At 36.5% G+C, this 15,103-nt stretch overlaps 1 protein-coding gene and 1 long non-coding RNA gene across 2 annotated transcripts; both read right to left on the reverse strand.

The window, feature by feature from the left end:
• Nucleotides 1-2,470: 2,470 nt before the first annotated feature.
• On the reverse strand, nt 2,471-3,426 carry LOC128031513 (uncharacterized). The gene is made up of 2 exons (XR_008188105.1): nt 2,910-3,426; nt 2,471-2,744 (listed from the first exon to the last, which is right to left on the reverse strand). It is a non-coding gene; the product is annotated as an uncharacterized LOC128031513 (long non-coding RNA).
• A 6,140-nt stretch (nt 3,427-9,566) lies between these two features.
• Nucleotides 9,567-15,072, reverse strand: LOC127933260 (mitochondrial fission regulator 1-like). The gene is made up of 9 exons (XM_052530097.1): nt 14,904-15,072; nt 14,342-14,382; nt 14,227-14,245; nt 14,026-14,133; nt 13,432-13,541; nt 13,062-13,273; nt 12,521-12,878; nt 11,415-11,561; nt 9,567-11,278 (listed from the first exon to the last, which is right to left on the reverse strand). Exons 2-8 carry the CDS (start codon nt 14,359-14,361, stop codon nt 11,450-11,452), a joined length of 939 nt encoding a protein of 312 aa, XP_052386057.1. The 5' UTR covers nt 14,362-14,382; nt 14,904-15,072; the 3' UTR covers nt 9,567-11,278; nt 11,415-11,449.
• Nucleotides 15,073-15,103: the final 31 nt, after the last annotated feature.

Genomic DNA, 15,103 nt, shown 5'->3' on the forward strand with positions numbered 1-15,103 from the left:
CAAAAGATAAAGACTATTCTTAAGTTTGTGAGTGTCAAAAAAGGTGTATTATTTTTGCTTATGTATGCTTATATGTGCATAGTGTACAATGTGTCATTTGGGATGGAACTTTCGATTGCAAGTTTATTCATAGTGAGGTAAATTGAGATTTTGTGTAAAAATATGCATTCAAGAGACAGAGGACCGACTAGTGTATCTGTGTATTGATGGAACTCTCAATTTCTTGTATCGGCTACATGGATCATTTATGGCATTCTGCTTTTATTTGGTAAATTGGCCTTGACTCTGCTGTGTAAACACACCAGATGCAACACAGTTTGGAGCATCCAGGAGTTTTGTGTATTGTAAATATCTTTTAAAACACATCACAGTGTGTTTAGTCAAGGTTCTTGGTCTGATTAATTCCTATCATTATTTAATTAGTCTCACCATATGTGAGAGATTCTTCTACATTAATATCATATGAGCTGTAGATCCAGGGCGTTTTCATGTATTCTAGAAATCTCCAGTCAAACTCATCATTTATTTTCACAGATTTGGTGAAAAAAATAAGCAAGAATGACCAATGTAATGTGTTACAGTGACATCAGATGTAGAAAAATATATCCATCAGCTGTGATGGCAACAGATGGCATCTCATTTATATGAGAGAAAGAATACGAGAGCAGTGGAAGAAAGCGAGGAAGGGCTGTAATTTTCATCCCCAGCTGCAGAAGAGGAGTGAAGGCCACGGGAATGGAAATCAGGGTCTTAATTATGGAGGACAGAAGGGTTTTACTCTATTAGTTCAAGATCTCGCACAGTGACACCAGTATTATCTTCTCCTGGAAATTTTAAGTTTAACCTGGCTGCGGTTAAATCTCAAATATTTTAATAGTCCACATATGACAGACACATTTTTATAAGCTGATTTGTAATAAAAGTAACAAGGTTGTCTAAGCCTGCAGATTTGCTTTATTCAACATCAAGAAGATCAGGCCGATTCTTTCAGAACATGAGGCACAACTCCTTGTTCAAGCTCTTGTTCTGTCCAGACTGGACTATTGCAATGTTCTCTTGACAGGTCTTCCAGCCATTTCTATCAAACCTTTACAATTAATCCAGAACGCGGCAGCAAGATTACTTTTTAATGAGCTGAAAAGAATACATGTCACACCTCTGTTTATCAATTTGCACTGGCTACCAATAGCTGCTCTCATAAAATTCAAGGCATTGATGTTTGCCTACAAAACCACCACTGGCTCTACACCTATTTACCTAAATGAATTACTTCAGACTCATGTGCCCTCTAGAAGCTTGCATTCTGCAAGTGAACGACGCTTGATTGTGCCATCCCAAAGAAGCACAAAGTCACTTTTACGGACTTTTAAATTAAATGCTCCCTCCTGGTGGAATGACCTCCCCATCTCAATCCGAGCAGCTGAGTCCTTAGCCATCTTCAAGAATCGGCTTAAAACACATCTCTTCCATCTTTATTTGACCATCTAACTTTAACTTATTAACTATTCTAGTTATATTCTTTAAAAAAAATTGAACTACCTTTCTAATCTTTTTGTATTCTATTTTCTTTTCATTTATTCTGCAATTGTATGTGTGTGTGTGTGTGTGACCTCTAACACTAGCTTGCTCTATTCTTTTTCTATTCTATCTGTTTTCTTTTTATTTATTATATTATTGAAAAGCCCTTGCTACGTGTACCGTGTTAAGCTAACTGAGACTTGTTATAGCACTTGTTATATCATTGCTTTTTTTGTTGTTGTTGTTGATTCCACTATCCTCATTTGTAAGTCACTTTGGATAAAAGCGTCTGCTAAATGAATAAATGTAAATGTAAGGTTGCGAATTTATGTCAATCTAGAAGACGGTTAAATTATGGCTGTACTTGCCTCAGTACAACCATAACATGGTTAATGAATGGAAATGGTTATGAATGTCATGAATATTTGTATTTTAGTATTTTTATGTGAGATAATTAGTTTAGAGTCCTTCAAAGGTCCTTATTTCTCAAAAATGCATTACTCAGAAAATCATGATGTACTTTTCAGACTAATGAATTACTTGAACACGCTTCAGTGTCTCCTTCAGCTAATTTCTCCTTGATCTAAAATAAATGTTTCATTTGATGGTTACAATATGACATAACTGCTCAAGCATTTCCCCAGTGATGAGTCTATACAAAGTGATCAGAGACCGATTTGGCATAGCTTTGAAAATTAAATGGCTTAGAATCAATCAGATATCCAAGCATAAATACAATTACTACTGAGCGGTTACCTTAAAATATCTGACTCTAAATATAACTAGGCTCATGTTATATATCAACAATAATTTTCTTGTCATCTGTTTTAATTCTGAACCCTGCTAAGTTTAGTGTCTGAATAATGGACTGAGGTTATTGCACTCGCTGCTTGTTTGTCAGATGACTCAACATAAACAGAGAGAGAGAGAGAGACAAACAGTTAGACAGAAATCCACTGTGACGCTGAATATTTAATGGCATCCCACATAAGGTGTGACCGCAGTATCACAAAAACAGGAGATGATCGGTACAGTGTTAGTCTGAGGAGTACAGTATCTTCATGTTCTGATCTGTTATCCTAATGACCTGAACACACTCTTGAATATCCTACTTGATGTTCCTCATCCTCAAATCAGTTTAATTTGACCTACAAAATTATGGTCATTTACTTGGATTTCATGCCAGTTCAGTGCACAGCCTGATTGAACCGTCACTCTCTCTCCATCTGTTGAAACAAAGACAGAGGGAGATGTTAAAGTCTCAGTGTAAGAGTGTGATGAAACTGCTTTCGGGATATTCCATCTGTTCTGTTCAAAGCTCCACATGAATCATGGAGTCACAAACATTTGTTAAAATGCCTTTAAGGGAAAGCACACACACACACACACACCTCTGCAAGTAATGACATTTTACTCTAATCATTTTCACAAGGGCTGAGAGATAAACAGGTCACCATGCTACAGTCCTAAACACTTCTGGATGAAACTACATCAAAGCAGAGAGCAGAAAATAAGACATTTTAAAGGTAAACTTACAAATATTAAATGCCACACACATATCCATATGCCAGCAGAGCACAAAAAAGCTATTTCTGTGTGCAACAGTTTGATATAGTTTTATGAAGGTAAACATAAGGGTAAAAACAAAAAAGCACAAAATTTTAAGATCCCGTTAGAAAAACACCAATACTTGCCGAAACAACAGCTGATCAGCCACAAACATCTCTACAACACAAGCCCAACACACAATCCAACGGCCTCAGTGCACAATGCAATAATGAATAATAAAAACCTACATAAACAACAAAACATCCCGACACACAGTTAAAGAAGCTGAACACACAATACAACATCCCCAACACACCATGTCCTCTAAAGCAGGTGATGGTCTGTCCTGTGAGTAGATGAGATCGTCTAATGAGAACAACAGTTAGAAGACAGAGCAGATATCGCTGGCTCCACCAGAGGGCGCTAGATCGGTGGACTCATTGGCTCACAACAGTGTGAGAGACAAAATTGTCAAAAGGTTTGTTGATTTGATGTACCATACAGTGATCCCTCCCTGCAGTCGTCAAAAATTCCCTTGCATAAATTGCTGTTTTTGGACATTATCAAAATAATGACATCACAAATGCAGTGAGCAATTTGTTTCACAAAGAACATGAAATTAAACAGCTTAGATGTTAAGCTGAACTCAATATGAACCCAAAACAAAGACGCCCACACAGTGAACAGGGTCCTCTAGTACCACTGTTAGAGAGTCAGAACAGCAGGAAAACTCTGGAATGTGCTAAATGGATTTCCTGAGAACTTCCCCAGAGCATTAGTACCAATTAAACCGCCCCCTAATGAGGGATTTAAGCCTGCATCCCAGCAGGAAAGAGAGCAAGAGAACAGGAGTGATGGGGGCTGAGAGTCATGACTAACACTGTAAAGATTCTTCAGGTAAAGTTCAATGCTTTCAACAGCCATCTCTGAGTTCTAATATGCTGGGGGGGGGGGGGGGTCTTCTTTTTTGGGCAGGTTAATATATGTTTTGGGATAGCTTGCAGATACATGAGCCTGTGTTGTTTGTGCCCCGAGCCTTACATATTGGAGGTAAAATAGGGTGCAATAATTTGGATATGCATATGCATATTTTGCAATAAATGTAAAATATATTGTTTCGGTAGCACTTTATTTTACAGTCCTGTTCCTTATGTACATACTGTGTACTTATTATAGTAATTACAATAACTATGTAATAACTAGGTACTTAACCTAAACCTACCCCTAAACCTAACCCTACCCCATGTAGTTACCTTGTATTACCAGAACTTTCTTAGATAAGTACACTATAAGTACACTATAAGTACACGTACTGTAAAATAATGTGCAACCATTGTTTCTTTATATAATCAAACATCTTTAAATGAATATTTTAATATTTACACATTGTTTTTAATTTATGTATTTCACAGTGCTTTGTGATTGTAGTTATTTCCCTCAACAGAGCTATTATGTACACAGTATTCTACCTTTATCTTTAATGTCAGATTTTCAAATCCTTTTTATTTAATCATCTATTTTTGCATCTACTCAAAGTTTTAAATTGTTCATAATTTACCTCAAGTCTCTAAGCTGTTACCTTAGTAGCTCAACTTTAATAGTAAAAATTAATCCATGATCTGCTGTTCCTGGAAGTGCATATTATGTTTATCTCTAAACTGTTTTGTCATTTGTAACATCAAAGCACCTTAATGAAGCACCTTATTTTCTGTTCAGTGCATTGAGTCAGGGAGTGAAGAACGATATTTCCTCCCATCTGAGGAGCGTGAGCGGTTCTCTGACGCACAATGAACCCCTAAGACCGCTCCGCTTGTTCAGGCCATCGCTAATGAGACTGGAGCTAAAAACAGCATGCTGTGTCTCTACCAGAGGGACATCCTTTCTGTCACACACATATGTTCTTGGCAGAGGCTTATTCACAAACTTGAATCCATGCACATATGCAACAGCTTAGAACCACCTGTGCAGTTCGGGCCTTACATATTGGTACATGTTCACATGTCACTTCTCCAAAATCATTATTTATCTGAATTAAATGTATTGGTTACGATTGACACAGCAGTTATTGGAAAACTTTATGCAGTCCTAATGCAAGCTGAACCAGTGCCATAACAGTGTTAATCAGGTTTGAACTGTTGGTCTGGACTGTCTAGCTTCAGAGCAGATGCACTGCAACACAATTATATGTTGCATCTTAGCAGAGTTTTAGGTTTTGTATTACTTGACATGCTTGTGAAATTTCTGATTCGGTAAGTCAGTTTGCATTTGAAGCCTGGTTTACAGTTCACATTTCATAGGAGGATGCCATGTGAGTTTTCTAGAATGTACATAGACATGTAAATATTTCAAATGTTTTGCATCTATTTCATCACTGGTACAATAAAGACAGGGTAGCACTGTGAACTGCACATGTGAGTATATTATGGAAGTGAGTGGGTGACTCTGAGCACAATTACATAATGATTATGACTACTGCTTGAATTTTTTTGTTGCATTTTCAGTCTGATTTTCGATTTTCTTATTTATTTATTCAGAACAAAGCACAGCTGTCAGCTCTAATGGAAAGACTGACTCACGAACCAGTCTGTGATTTTATAGCACATTGAAAAATATATATCAGATGATGAAGTGTCACTAAGAATAAACTGCTTAAACAAACAAAGCTGACTTTTTTGCAATTAGCATTTTATTTCATACACATTTTTTATTTTTATTCTGTATTAATGTAGGTCCATATGGTCAAAATTTAGAGAACAAAATGAAAATTTGCTTTGCTAACCCCTTTCTTTATATGATTTGTTTGAGCGGCTGGACAGTTTATGCACATGCTTAAGTCAAATAAGTGTTGTGTTCTCATAGGGACATGGGATTATGGAAACCCTAAAAGGCCATTGATTATTATAGTTTTCTTGTTTTCTCATGATCATGACTTAAGTTGTTTTTCATTATCATGACTTGATTTTCTCGGGATCTCGACAAAACAAAGTAGTTTTCTTGACATATCCGACCCATAATCTGACAGCAGTACTACCGTAGATTAACAAAATAAAACAAGTTTCTGAAAAAATAAAGCAGTAGTTATGACATCAAATCAAAAAAGTTGTGATAATGAGAAAACTACTTTTTATATAGGTCTTAGCATATGGTTTTAATTCAACCTGCATTATGTTAAAATCCCAAATGAAAACCTCTTCTATTCACTCTGCGCTATTATGAAATGATGGCAATATCTCTCACTCTAATACACTGAAAGAGGGCAGATAAATGTGACACTTTCAGTAGGTACTTGATGAAACCATCCAAAGATCAGATCAGCTTGAAGCTTCACAGCATACTTTGATCTTCTGGAGCTGTTTTGTTGTTTTCAAAACTTGATCACGAACAATAAAAATCTTGAAGCCAGTAATTCATGATAACATGCCAAGAAAAATCACCTAGTTTGTTTTCACCCTCTCCGTCTGTCTCTCCTTCTTCCTCAGATGCATGGGTGGAGGCAGATGGCTGTATTCAAGAATGAAAGGAGGTTTAATCATGCAGCTGACTACAAAGGCTGTAAAAGTCAAATTTTCACTTATGTGTTTATTAAAGGCAAGAAAAAAAAACAGTATCAAACTCAAAATACTGTCCAATAAATCAAAGACCTGTGAAACTAGGACATATAGTATGTTTTCCAAATACTGTCTGGGACTGCTGACGTCGCTTAATATAACACACACCTCCACATCAAACACATATCTGCTAACAAAGCACTAGGAATGCTTTGAAAGCAAAAGTATTTATCGTTTCTATTTTGTTCACAAGACAAACCCATCTTGAGACTGTTGATATCTCCCAATGTAACACACACCTCCGCATCAAACACATATCAGCTGAAACACACTTGGAAAGCTTTGAAAGACAAAGAGTGTTTATCCTTCTATTTAGAGCAGAAGACTAACCTCTTTATTATCATGTCTAGTGATGCATCATGAGAAACAAATACATCACATTTGTGCTTGGCAACAATTCTCTGCCAACTGACAAACAACATGTTTGCACTGATTGTGTACTGTGTTTTTGATGCACCAGTGTCTACAAGGCCATTCACAGTCAGAGATATAGACAAAAAACATAGGATTCAAGCATACAAGGATTAAACCTTGTACAGCTGTAAGGATGCTGACAAGTGTATTTTGTGTGAATGTTAGTAGCAAAGAAAATTGCTTGTTCGGGTTACTGTAAATTTACAGTGTATGGAAACACAAAGATTACTTTGGGGTAGTAAAAAGTATGAGATCAAGTATGGGAAATTGCTTCTGTAAAAATGCTTTTATAATTAATTCATAAAAAAAACATTTTTTTTAGGAATTAAGTATAATAAAATTATATTTAAATAAAAATAATATTGCAAATAAAATAAAAATTGTAAAATATTAATTGGTTTGTTTTCAAATTGCTTTAATGACATTTGCACTAAAACTCAAAGTCCCAGTGTTCTCCAGCTTGATTTGAGATGATACAAACAACAAGAGTTTACTGTGTCAAGGAAATATACTGATTTGAATAGAGAGACCTAGAAATATTGAAGAATCTTACATATTTTCTCATAATCATGAAATCTTCTGTTTATTTACAGATTCAAGACCCCTCTGTATATGCAAACATTATATTTTCAAACCCTTTTACTCTTCAACAGAAATCTTTTTGTAATTTCACAGACCATGAAAAATTAATCACTGTGTATGATGCAAGTCTTTGAAAAAAGAGAAACTGTGAAAAGAAAACAGACGAGAAGAGCACCATGGGAAAGTATAAAACTGACTTAATTTTTTGAGGCCTAATGGTCTCAACTGGTCCAGCGAAACTCTTCCACTGACGACATGTTGCAGTGTGCAACCATAAAAGAGCCTTTCTGACCTGTTCAAAAATGCAAAATGTATTATTGAAGACTAATAAATTTTTCATACAGAAGGCGCCTAGGAATATTTCTGTCTTTTATTCTGGGCCCATTACATTACTTACATAGGCCTCTGTGCCACTACTGCCACATTTAAATGCATAAAAGAAGCATGCCAGAATTCAGACCCTGTTTTGTCGCTAAGGAAATTTCTTTATTGGAAATTGGTTTGTATTCTTAGAGTCAAGCTCCAATTTAAACCATGGAGGCTCTGTGCTTCAGGTATGTTTTAATGTTGAATCACCAGCTCATTGTGGGTGAAAATGACTCCATTGGTAACATGAGACTACTTCAGTCACAAACTACATCTGACACTGAAGACAGATTAGACATTAAGAACTCTGGTCTTGAAACGGATCACAAATGTGTTTCTGGTGACTGAAGTAAAGAAAAAAAGATGCTTTATTTGTTTATTGTTCACTAGATCTCATTAGAATCTTCCAGGAGCTGGTCTAACAACTTACAACATAACAAAACCTGAAATTCATTTAATCTGACCAGTAGGCTATATTAAAATGTAAACATGTTTCAGCACGTCGATTTAGCAGCCGGGATAAAATTTCCGGGTTAAACAAAAACAAAAAAAACGTTTGGTAAACTTTTGAGCAGCAGGCTAAATTACAGTCAATGTCACACAGAGGTCAATATTTATAGTCTCAAACAACGCCACGGTGTCACTGGACTCTATTAAACAAAACCTCCACAGACATCTAAAAATCCTTTCCGATCCAAAATAGACAGATTCTGCTTTCCAGAGGTGAGGTGTAATAAAGTAGGCCAAGGACTGCCACAGAAAATAGACTGAACACTGAAACTGGCCTGGATCAAATCAGGTCTTTGAGAAAAAATTAAAAAAGGAGGTTAACTACAATCTTCGAAGTCACGGGCATCCCTGGAGAGTAACGTGAGGCCCCACGAGCACTGACAAATCCAGGAGATTCAGCTGTAGAGGTGGAGCGATCTCATTATTTTACTTGACAGGACACCAAACTCAAATGCTTGCTGGCATATTGATCAGTGTCACTGTCACTGAAGAGAAACAGTTTGTCTTAACAGGAAATGTATCGTTTTGTGGTATCCTGTGGCATCGAGACTCGAGAAATTATTAAAAGTTCATTATAACCTTAAAAATGGCTGACTATACACCTCGTCTGTGAGCACTACCATAAATAATAACTATTTAAAAATGTATTACCATGCACTGCAGAACTACAAATTCAATATTATGGTGCGTCTAAAAAAGTTTTTCCTAAAGCTTATCCTAAATGGTTCAATAAAAATGCAAAAGAAGCATTAAAAATTATTGTACTTATAAATATATGTATTATATTTTAATGCAGTTCTAAAATATTCCTGTCTTCAATGATCCTTCAAATTTCTAAAAGAAATCTTACAAAATTGCTGACAGCTGTTCAGCTTAAGATTTTTGTGGAAAACATGATAAACTTTAACAGTGATCCTTTAATAAAAAGTTCTTAATAACAGGATTTACTTGAAATCTTTCGTTACATTATATATATAGTCATTATTAATCCATTTAATGTGTACTTTCTGAATAGGAGTATTGAACGGTAGTATGCTTTATTTGATTTTAGACTGTAAAGAATACCGCCTCCATGTGGCCGATGATCGTCATTACATTGAACAAAATACAGGAGTTTTTTTATGCTTTCAAACCATTTATTTCCTGTCTGACGTATAAACAGTCAATATGATTTCCTTATTTGACAACAAGCAAACACACAAGTACACAAGTTTCTGTCTCTCCTACAGGAAACCATGGCTCTGCAAGACTGACCTGAATCAACTCAAACTTGCAGTGTTTACTATCGTTACAACTATAAATGAAACCCAGCTGTCAGAATGAAAGAGCAGCACACAAACATCTTACCCGTTACTGACAGGTACAGGAACATTCGTTAGTATTAGTATTCAGCGCTTGATATATAACGGTTTATATTACAGCTCTATTCACTCATCAGCATTGATGGTAACAAGTCTCGTTTGAGAATATAACTCTTATTATAAAGACATTTGTACTGTAAACTAGCAAAACTAATTTAGGTAGTCATTGCTTTTAATGATGTTGTGAGAGTAACTATAAGTAATACTAAAAGCATTTCGCTGCACTGGAGCATTGTGGAGTTTGACAAGAAATGTTTTGGATTAAAAATACCAAAAGCTTCCAATGCAATGTGTCAGACAGATGAATACAAGCTGCTGCAGGCATGTCTAAACAAGAATGTGAAACAAATATAAAATGGATTTTGGACTTTTCCCACTTTAGTGAGTGGTCATGGCACAAAAGCAGCGTATGCATTAAAATAGCTGCTTGTCAGAGTATGCAAAAGGAAAAAAGCATCCTTCATCATCATATAAAACATGAGGCGTCCTCAAAACTGGCTTACAGTCACACCCAACACCACATCACACACATGCTATTCAGATTTTACATTAACATTTACAACCTGCCTGACACAAGCAAAAAAAAAGGTATTTTCCCATGTGCTTCCTGAAGATAAACCACACGCATTATGAATTCAAACTTATGTTACACTATTTGCTGAACCACATCAGTTTTCTGGCACAATATACACTTCAAAATTCTGTAGGGTAGAAGGGAACATCACAGAGCGCTAATGACAAGTGAATGCAATCCAAAGTCTTCAGTGCACATGCACAAAAACCATTTAAATAGAAGAACTTCTTTTTGTTTAGTTTCTAAACCGAGGCAAATGCATGTCAGTATTTGAACATCAGATCACGCATTAAAACAGCTTCAAGTATTACAGGGTTTTTATGAGGGAACGTGTAAGGCAAGAGAAAGACTTCTACAGCTCCAAACTATACACATCTACAAGACGACAAACTGGAACTGGGCTCCTCCAGGAATCTTCTGTGGTTTCATGGCTTGAATAATATGGTGTGAAATGCACTTTTTGTTGATAAACTGTCCTACTGAAATTAACAAAAGGATGATGGTGAAACAGGAAGTAGTGCATGGATTTCACAAAATATATGATGGAACAAGTGAAGGCTCAGTGATCACTGATTAAGGATATGCTTATGGACCCTTATGTGTACACACAGACATTACAAACTTGGCTGCTCACTGCAAGTTGGAGTGTGTATTTACTAATGAGAACTGCTTCTTTTTCTTCCATTCATGTCACAACAGCGCAGCATTGTGGGAGAGCTGAGGAACGCAGAAGATCTCCACTGAGTTTATTCTGAGGCTTTATGGGGTTTTCATGGCAATGGTCCACAGGCACAGGCCTATTGACCCAGTGGGAAAAATAAGATAAGACTTAAGTACATAAAAATTCACAGCCATGTTTTATTCTCTTGGTTCTGTATGTCAATCTCCAGCTTTAAACCAAAGAGAAAAGCACTCCATGCAATTTAGCCTTACATGGAGAGTCTGCTGCCAGGGTTTCGGATGATTGATTACTTCCTCACACTGATGTCATCATCCTTCAGAATGAATTTCTTCCTCAATGCTTCAGATATAAGAGACGCAGAATTTTCTTCCCTTAGTGAGATGCAACCACGGTTATATCTAGATAAGGTACACAAAAACATTATTTACTATATTTATTAATAATAACAAACAACAATAGGTATTTATATGCTGTGACTATTCATTAAAACAGTAATTATTAGTAGTATCAGTGTATCATCATAAATTTAATACAATAACATTAGTTACTATATTAATTCATAATAATAATATGAATCAACTGATCATTAATAAGAGTAAAAAAAAAGGTAATGTCACTATTAATTTGTAATAATTATTGTTATTACCATAAATGTAACACTCAAAACACAATAACATTTACTATATTAAATCATTAATGTCAACCAATCAAAAATAATAGGCATTAACACACCATTACTAACTATACATGTTATTATTCTTATATAATAAAAATAAAAAATAATAAACATTAATATAATATATAATATGATAACTATTGATTTATAATAACGATAACAACTATTACAATCGCTATTAATTATTACATGTGTCAATAGTAATAATATTAGTATAGCAATTTCTGATCAGTTATTATTAAATCACCCAAAACAACAATATCATTAAATATATTAATAAAGAATATTAATAACAACAACAACAAAAAGCATATATTGATATATCATTACTATTTACTTAATTATTTTCTATATTATTTAGGGGTGCTCCGATCACGATCGGCCGATCGTTATCAACTGAGAAGATGAGCAAATAAACGCTGAAAATGAACGTAGATTTGCGCATCTTCTCAGTTGACAACGGCTCTTGTGTAGTAACATCTGCTCTATATGAAATCACGCACCTGAGGGTATTTACTGCTGATTAGAGAACTGGCTTTACTGACGAGATGCGCATTAACGATCGGCCGATCGTGATCGGCGCACCCTTAATATTATTAGTAGTAGTAATATAATATTAATACAATTTCCACTCATATACACTGTACAATGAAAAGGCCTTTACAGAAGAACTAAACTCACTTTTCCTTGCTCATCTTCATTCGGTTCATGTCTTTCAGGATGTCCATAACATCAGCGAAGCTTGTGGATTTTGAAAGAGACAAAGTGTCCTCCTCTGGCTCTCGGAAGTCCATCGTAGGGCGATCGAGATCAAAAGTTACAGATGCAGTCATGGAAACAGGTGGCACAGGATCAGGCACTAGCTCGGACACCTCGTCCTCTTCGTCCTCTTCCTCTTCTTCCTCCTCCTCTGTGACATCACTGATGACAAAGGAGGCTGGAGGGGCTGGCTGGTAAGCAGCTGCCTCAAAGTGAGCCATGGAGAAGCCCACACTAGTGTCGTCAGGGGACAGCAGGTCAGGGGTTATGGGATTCGAATCTGAAACATTTTAAAAAAGTTTATGAGGGACTACAAGACAAAACCTTTACAAGCAAATACAGCAAATTGACTACATTTCTGGTGCCACTTGAGCCAAATTCCAATTTATTATTAACTTACCTTTGTCAGAGGTTTGTTTTGTAAATGACAGATAATTAAATGAGCTTTAGTCAACTACTAAACCTGATTCTGAAGCAACAATCTTGGCGATTTGAGCTCGGAGTCGACTTAGCTCATCTTGTAAAGCTGTAGTGCGGTTTAAAGCGGTTACTCCTGGTTTCCTCAGACCCTCGACTCGCCTGCCTTCTCGCCTGAAGTTTGGCACAGACGAGTTCCTGTGCATAACCAGCATTGGAGTTGGCCTCCACTCATGCCTCAGGGGACGCGTGTCACTCCTGACAAATAGCAGGACAGCATTGGTTTAAAATTAATTTTCATCTGAGGACCAAACACTTTCCAATTCTGCTCTATATCTTACATAATGCCATTTTTAAAACCCTGTCAACTACAAAATCAGAGGAAACTAAATGCACCAGCACAACAAACCATTTACCTGACTCTGGCATAGGTCTCCTCCTCATCATCTGCAATCCAGGCAATATCTGCTAATGTAGGCACCAAAGGACCGTCCATAGAACGCATTGGTGGAAGGCCTGGGAGTTCCTGGAGAACACATGTACGCTATTCTGTCATTTTTTGTTATAGAAAGAGTTTGCTCAGTCTGACTTTTTGGGAAATCTTAGGAGGATTAGTTTACAACATCTGGGTGCATGAAAGTATGTGTGCGTTTATATGGGGACTTCCCCATATAAACGCACACATACTTTCATGCACCCACCGTGGCCTAATGGTTAGAGTTTGACTCCTAATCTTTAGATTGTGGGTTTGAGTCTCGGGCTGGCAATACCACGACTGAGGTGACCTTGAGCAAGGCACCAAACCCCTGACTGCTCCCCAGCCGCCGCAGCATAAATGGCTTCCCACTGCTCCGGGTCTGTGTTCACGGTGTATGTGTGTGTGAGCTGCTGTGTGTGTGCACTTTGGATGGGTTAAATGCAGAGCACGAATTCTAGGTATGGCTCACCATACTTGGCTGTATGTCATGTCACTTCATTTCACTTATATGAACAATTTTTTATTCCCATACCTGGAAACATGCCCTGGGACAAGGTTTAAGAGGCAGCGTCGAGCCGATTCGTCTCACCACACTACGAGTTGATCCGTGTGGTTTATTTTGCCATATAGGGATTACCTCCTGGAGAGCAAGCAAACAAAATTTATATTCTAAAAATATATAAACATTGAGAGAACATGAATAAAACAGCTGTTTAGATGTTCATCTACTTACGGCTTCTGTTTCCATTTTGCTAAGAGTGAAGAAAGAAAGCACCACACCTTGGATTGTATAGTAGTGTTTCGATTATTATTATTATTAATAATAATAATATTATTATTATTATTACAGGACACTTAACATGTTCATCTGGGAAGTGAGTTCCTTTGCCTTGGAAAAAAAAAGCGAAACATAAAGATATGATGTACAAAACGTGAATTTTTGTCAAGGAATAATGTATGGCATTACAGAGAACACTTAATGATGTTTTTGCAGTTACTGCATACTTAATTCTTCTTTTGTGATACAGTTTGGAAATCAAATGATTAAAGAAGTCTTAAGCACAGCGTAAATTTTGTTTAATGACGCTCAACCGCTCTATTATATAATTGATCTATTTACGTAATCAAAACTTTAAATCAAGAAGTAACGTAAATATTCAGATATATTAATACAATTATATAAGAATAAACAAGAAAATGGGCAAGTAAATGAACAGGAAATTATGGTAGATATGGTATAAAAAACATTGCGAACTGGGAAAATAAATACAATAAAACCCATCATGTACGCAAGGTAAACAAACCAAAGGCGTCCTGTGACCCTAATTCCTATTTTTAGCATATTAGCTAACAAACGATCTAATAATGTGCACCTGCTAATTATACATTTGGAAGAAATATAAGCCATACCGTGCGTGGTCAGATTAGACGAATTTCTTTTCTGCACAGGTGCAGATTTCTCTGGTTTACTGGTATTGTGAATCGTCCGGGCTTCCTTTCTCCCCGTCCAGTTGATGTTAGCTGATTAGCTGTTAGCTCAGCGCGCCCCCGGCTGATTTGCAAGTAGTGCACGAGTAGAGGAGTCGGAAGTGCTAGTGGTAGCTTCGTCC

This window comes from Carassius gibelio, chromosome A17, assembly GCF_023724105.1.
Source record: "Carassius gibelio isolate Cgi1373 ecotype wild population from Czech Republic chromosome A17, carGib1.2-hapl.c, whole genome shotgun sequence".
Lineage (NCBI taxonomy): Eukaryota > Metazoa > Chordata > Actinopteri > Cypriniformes > Cyprinidae > Carassius > Carassius gibelio.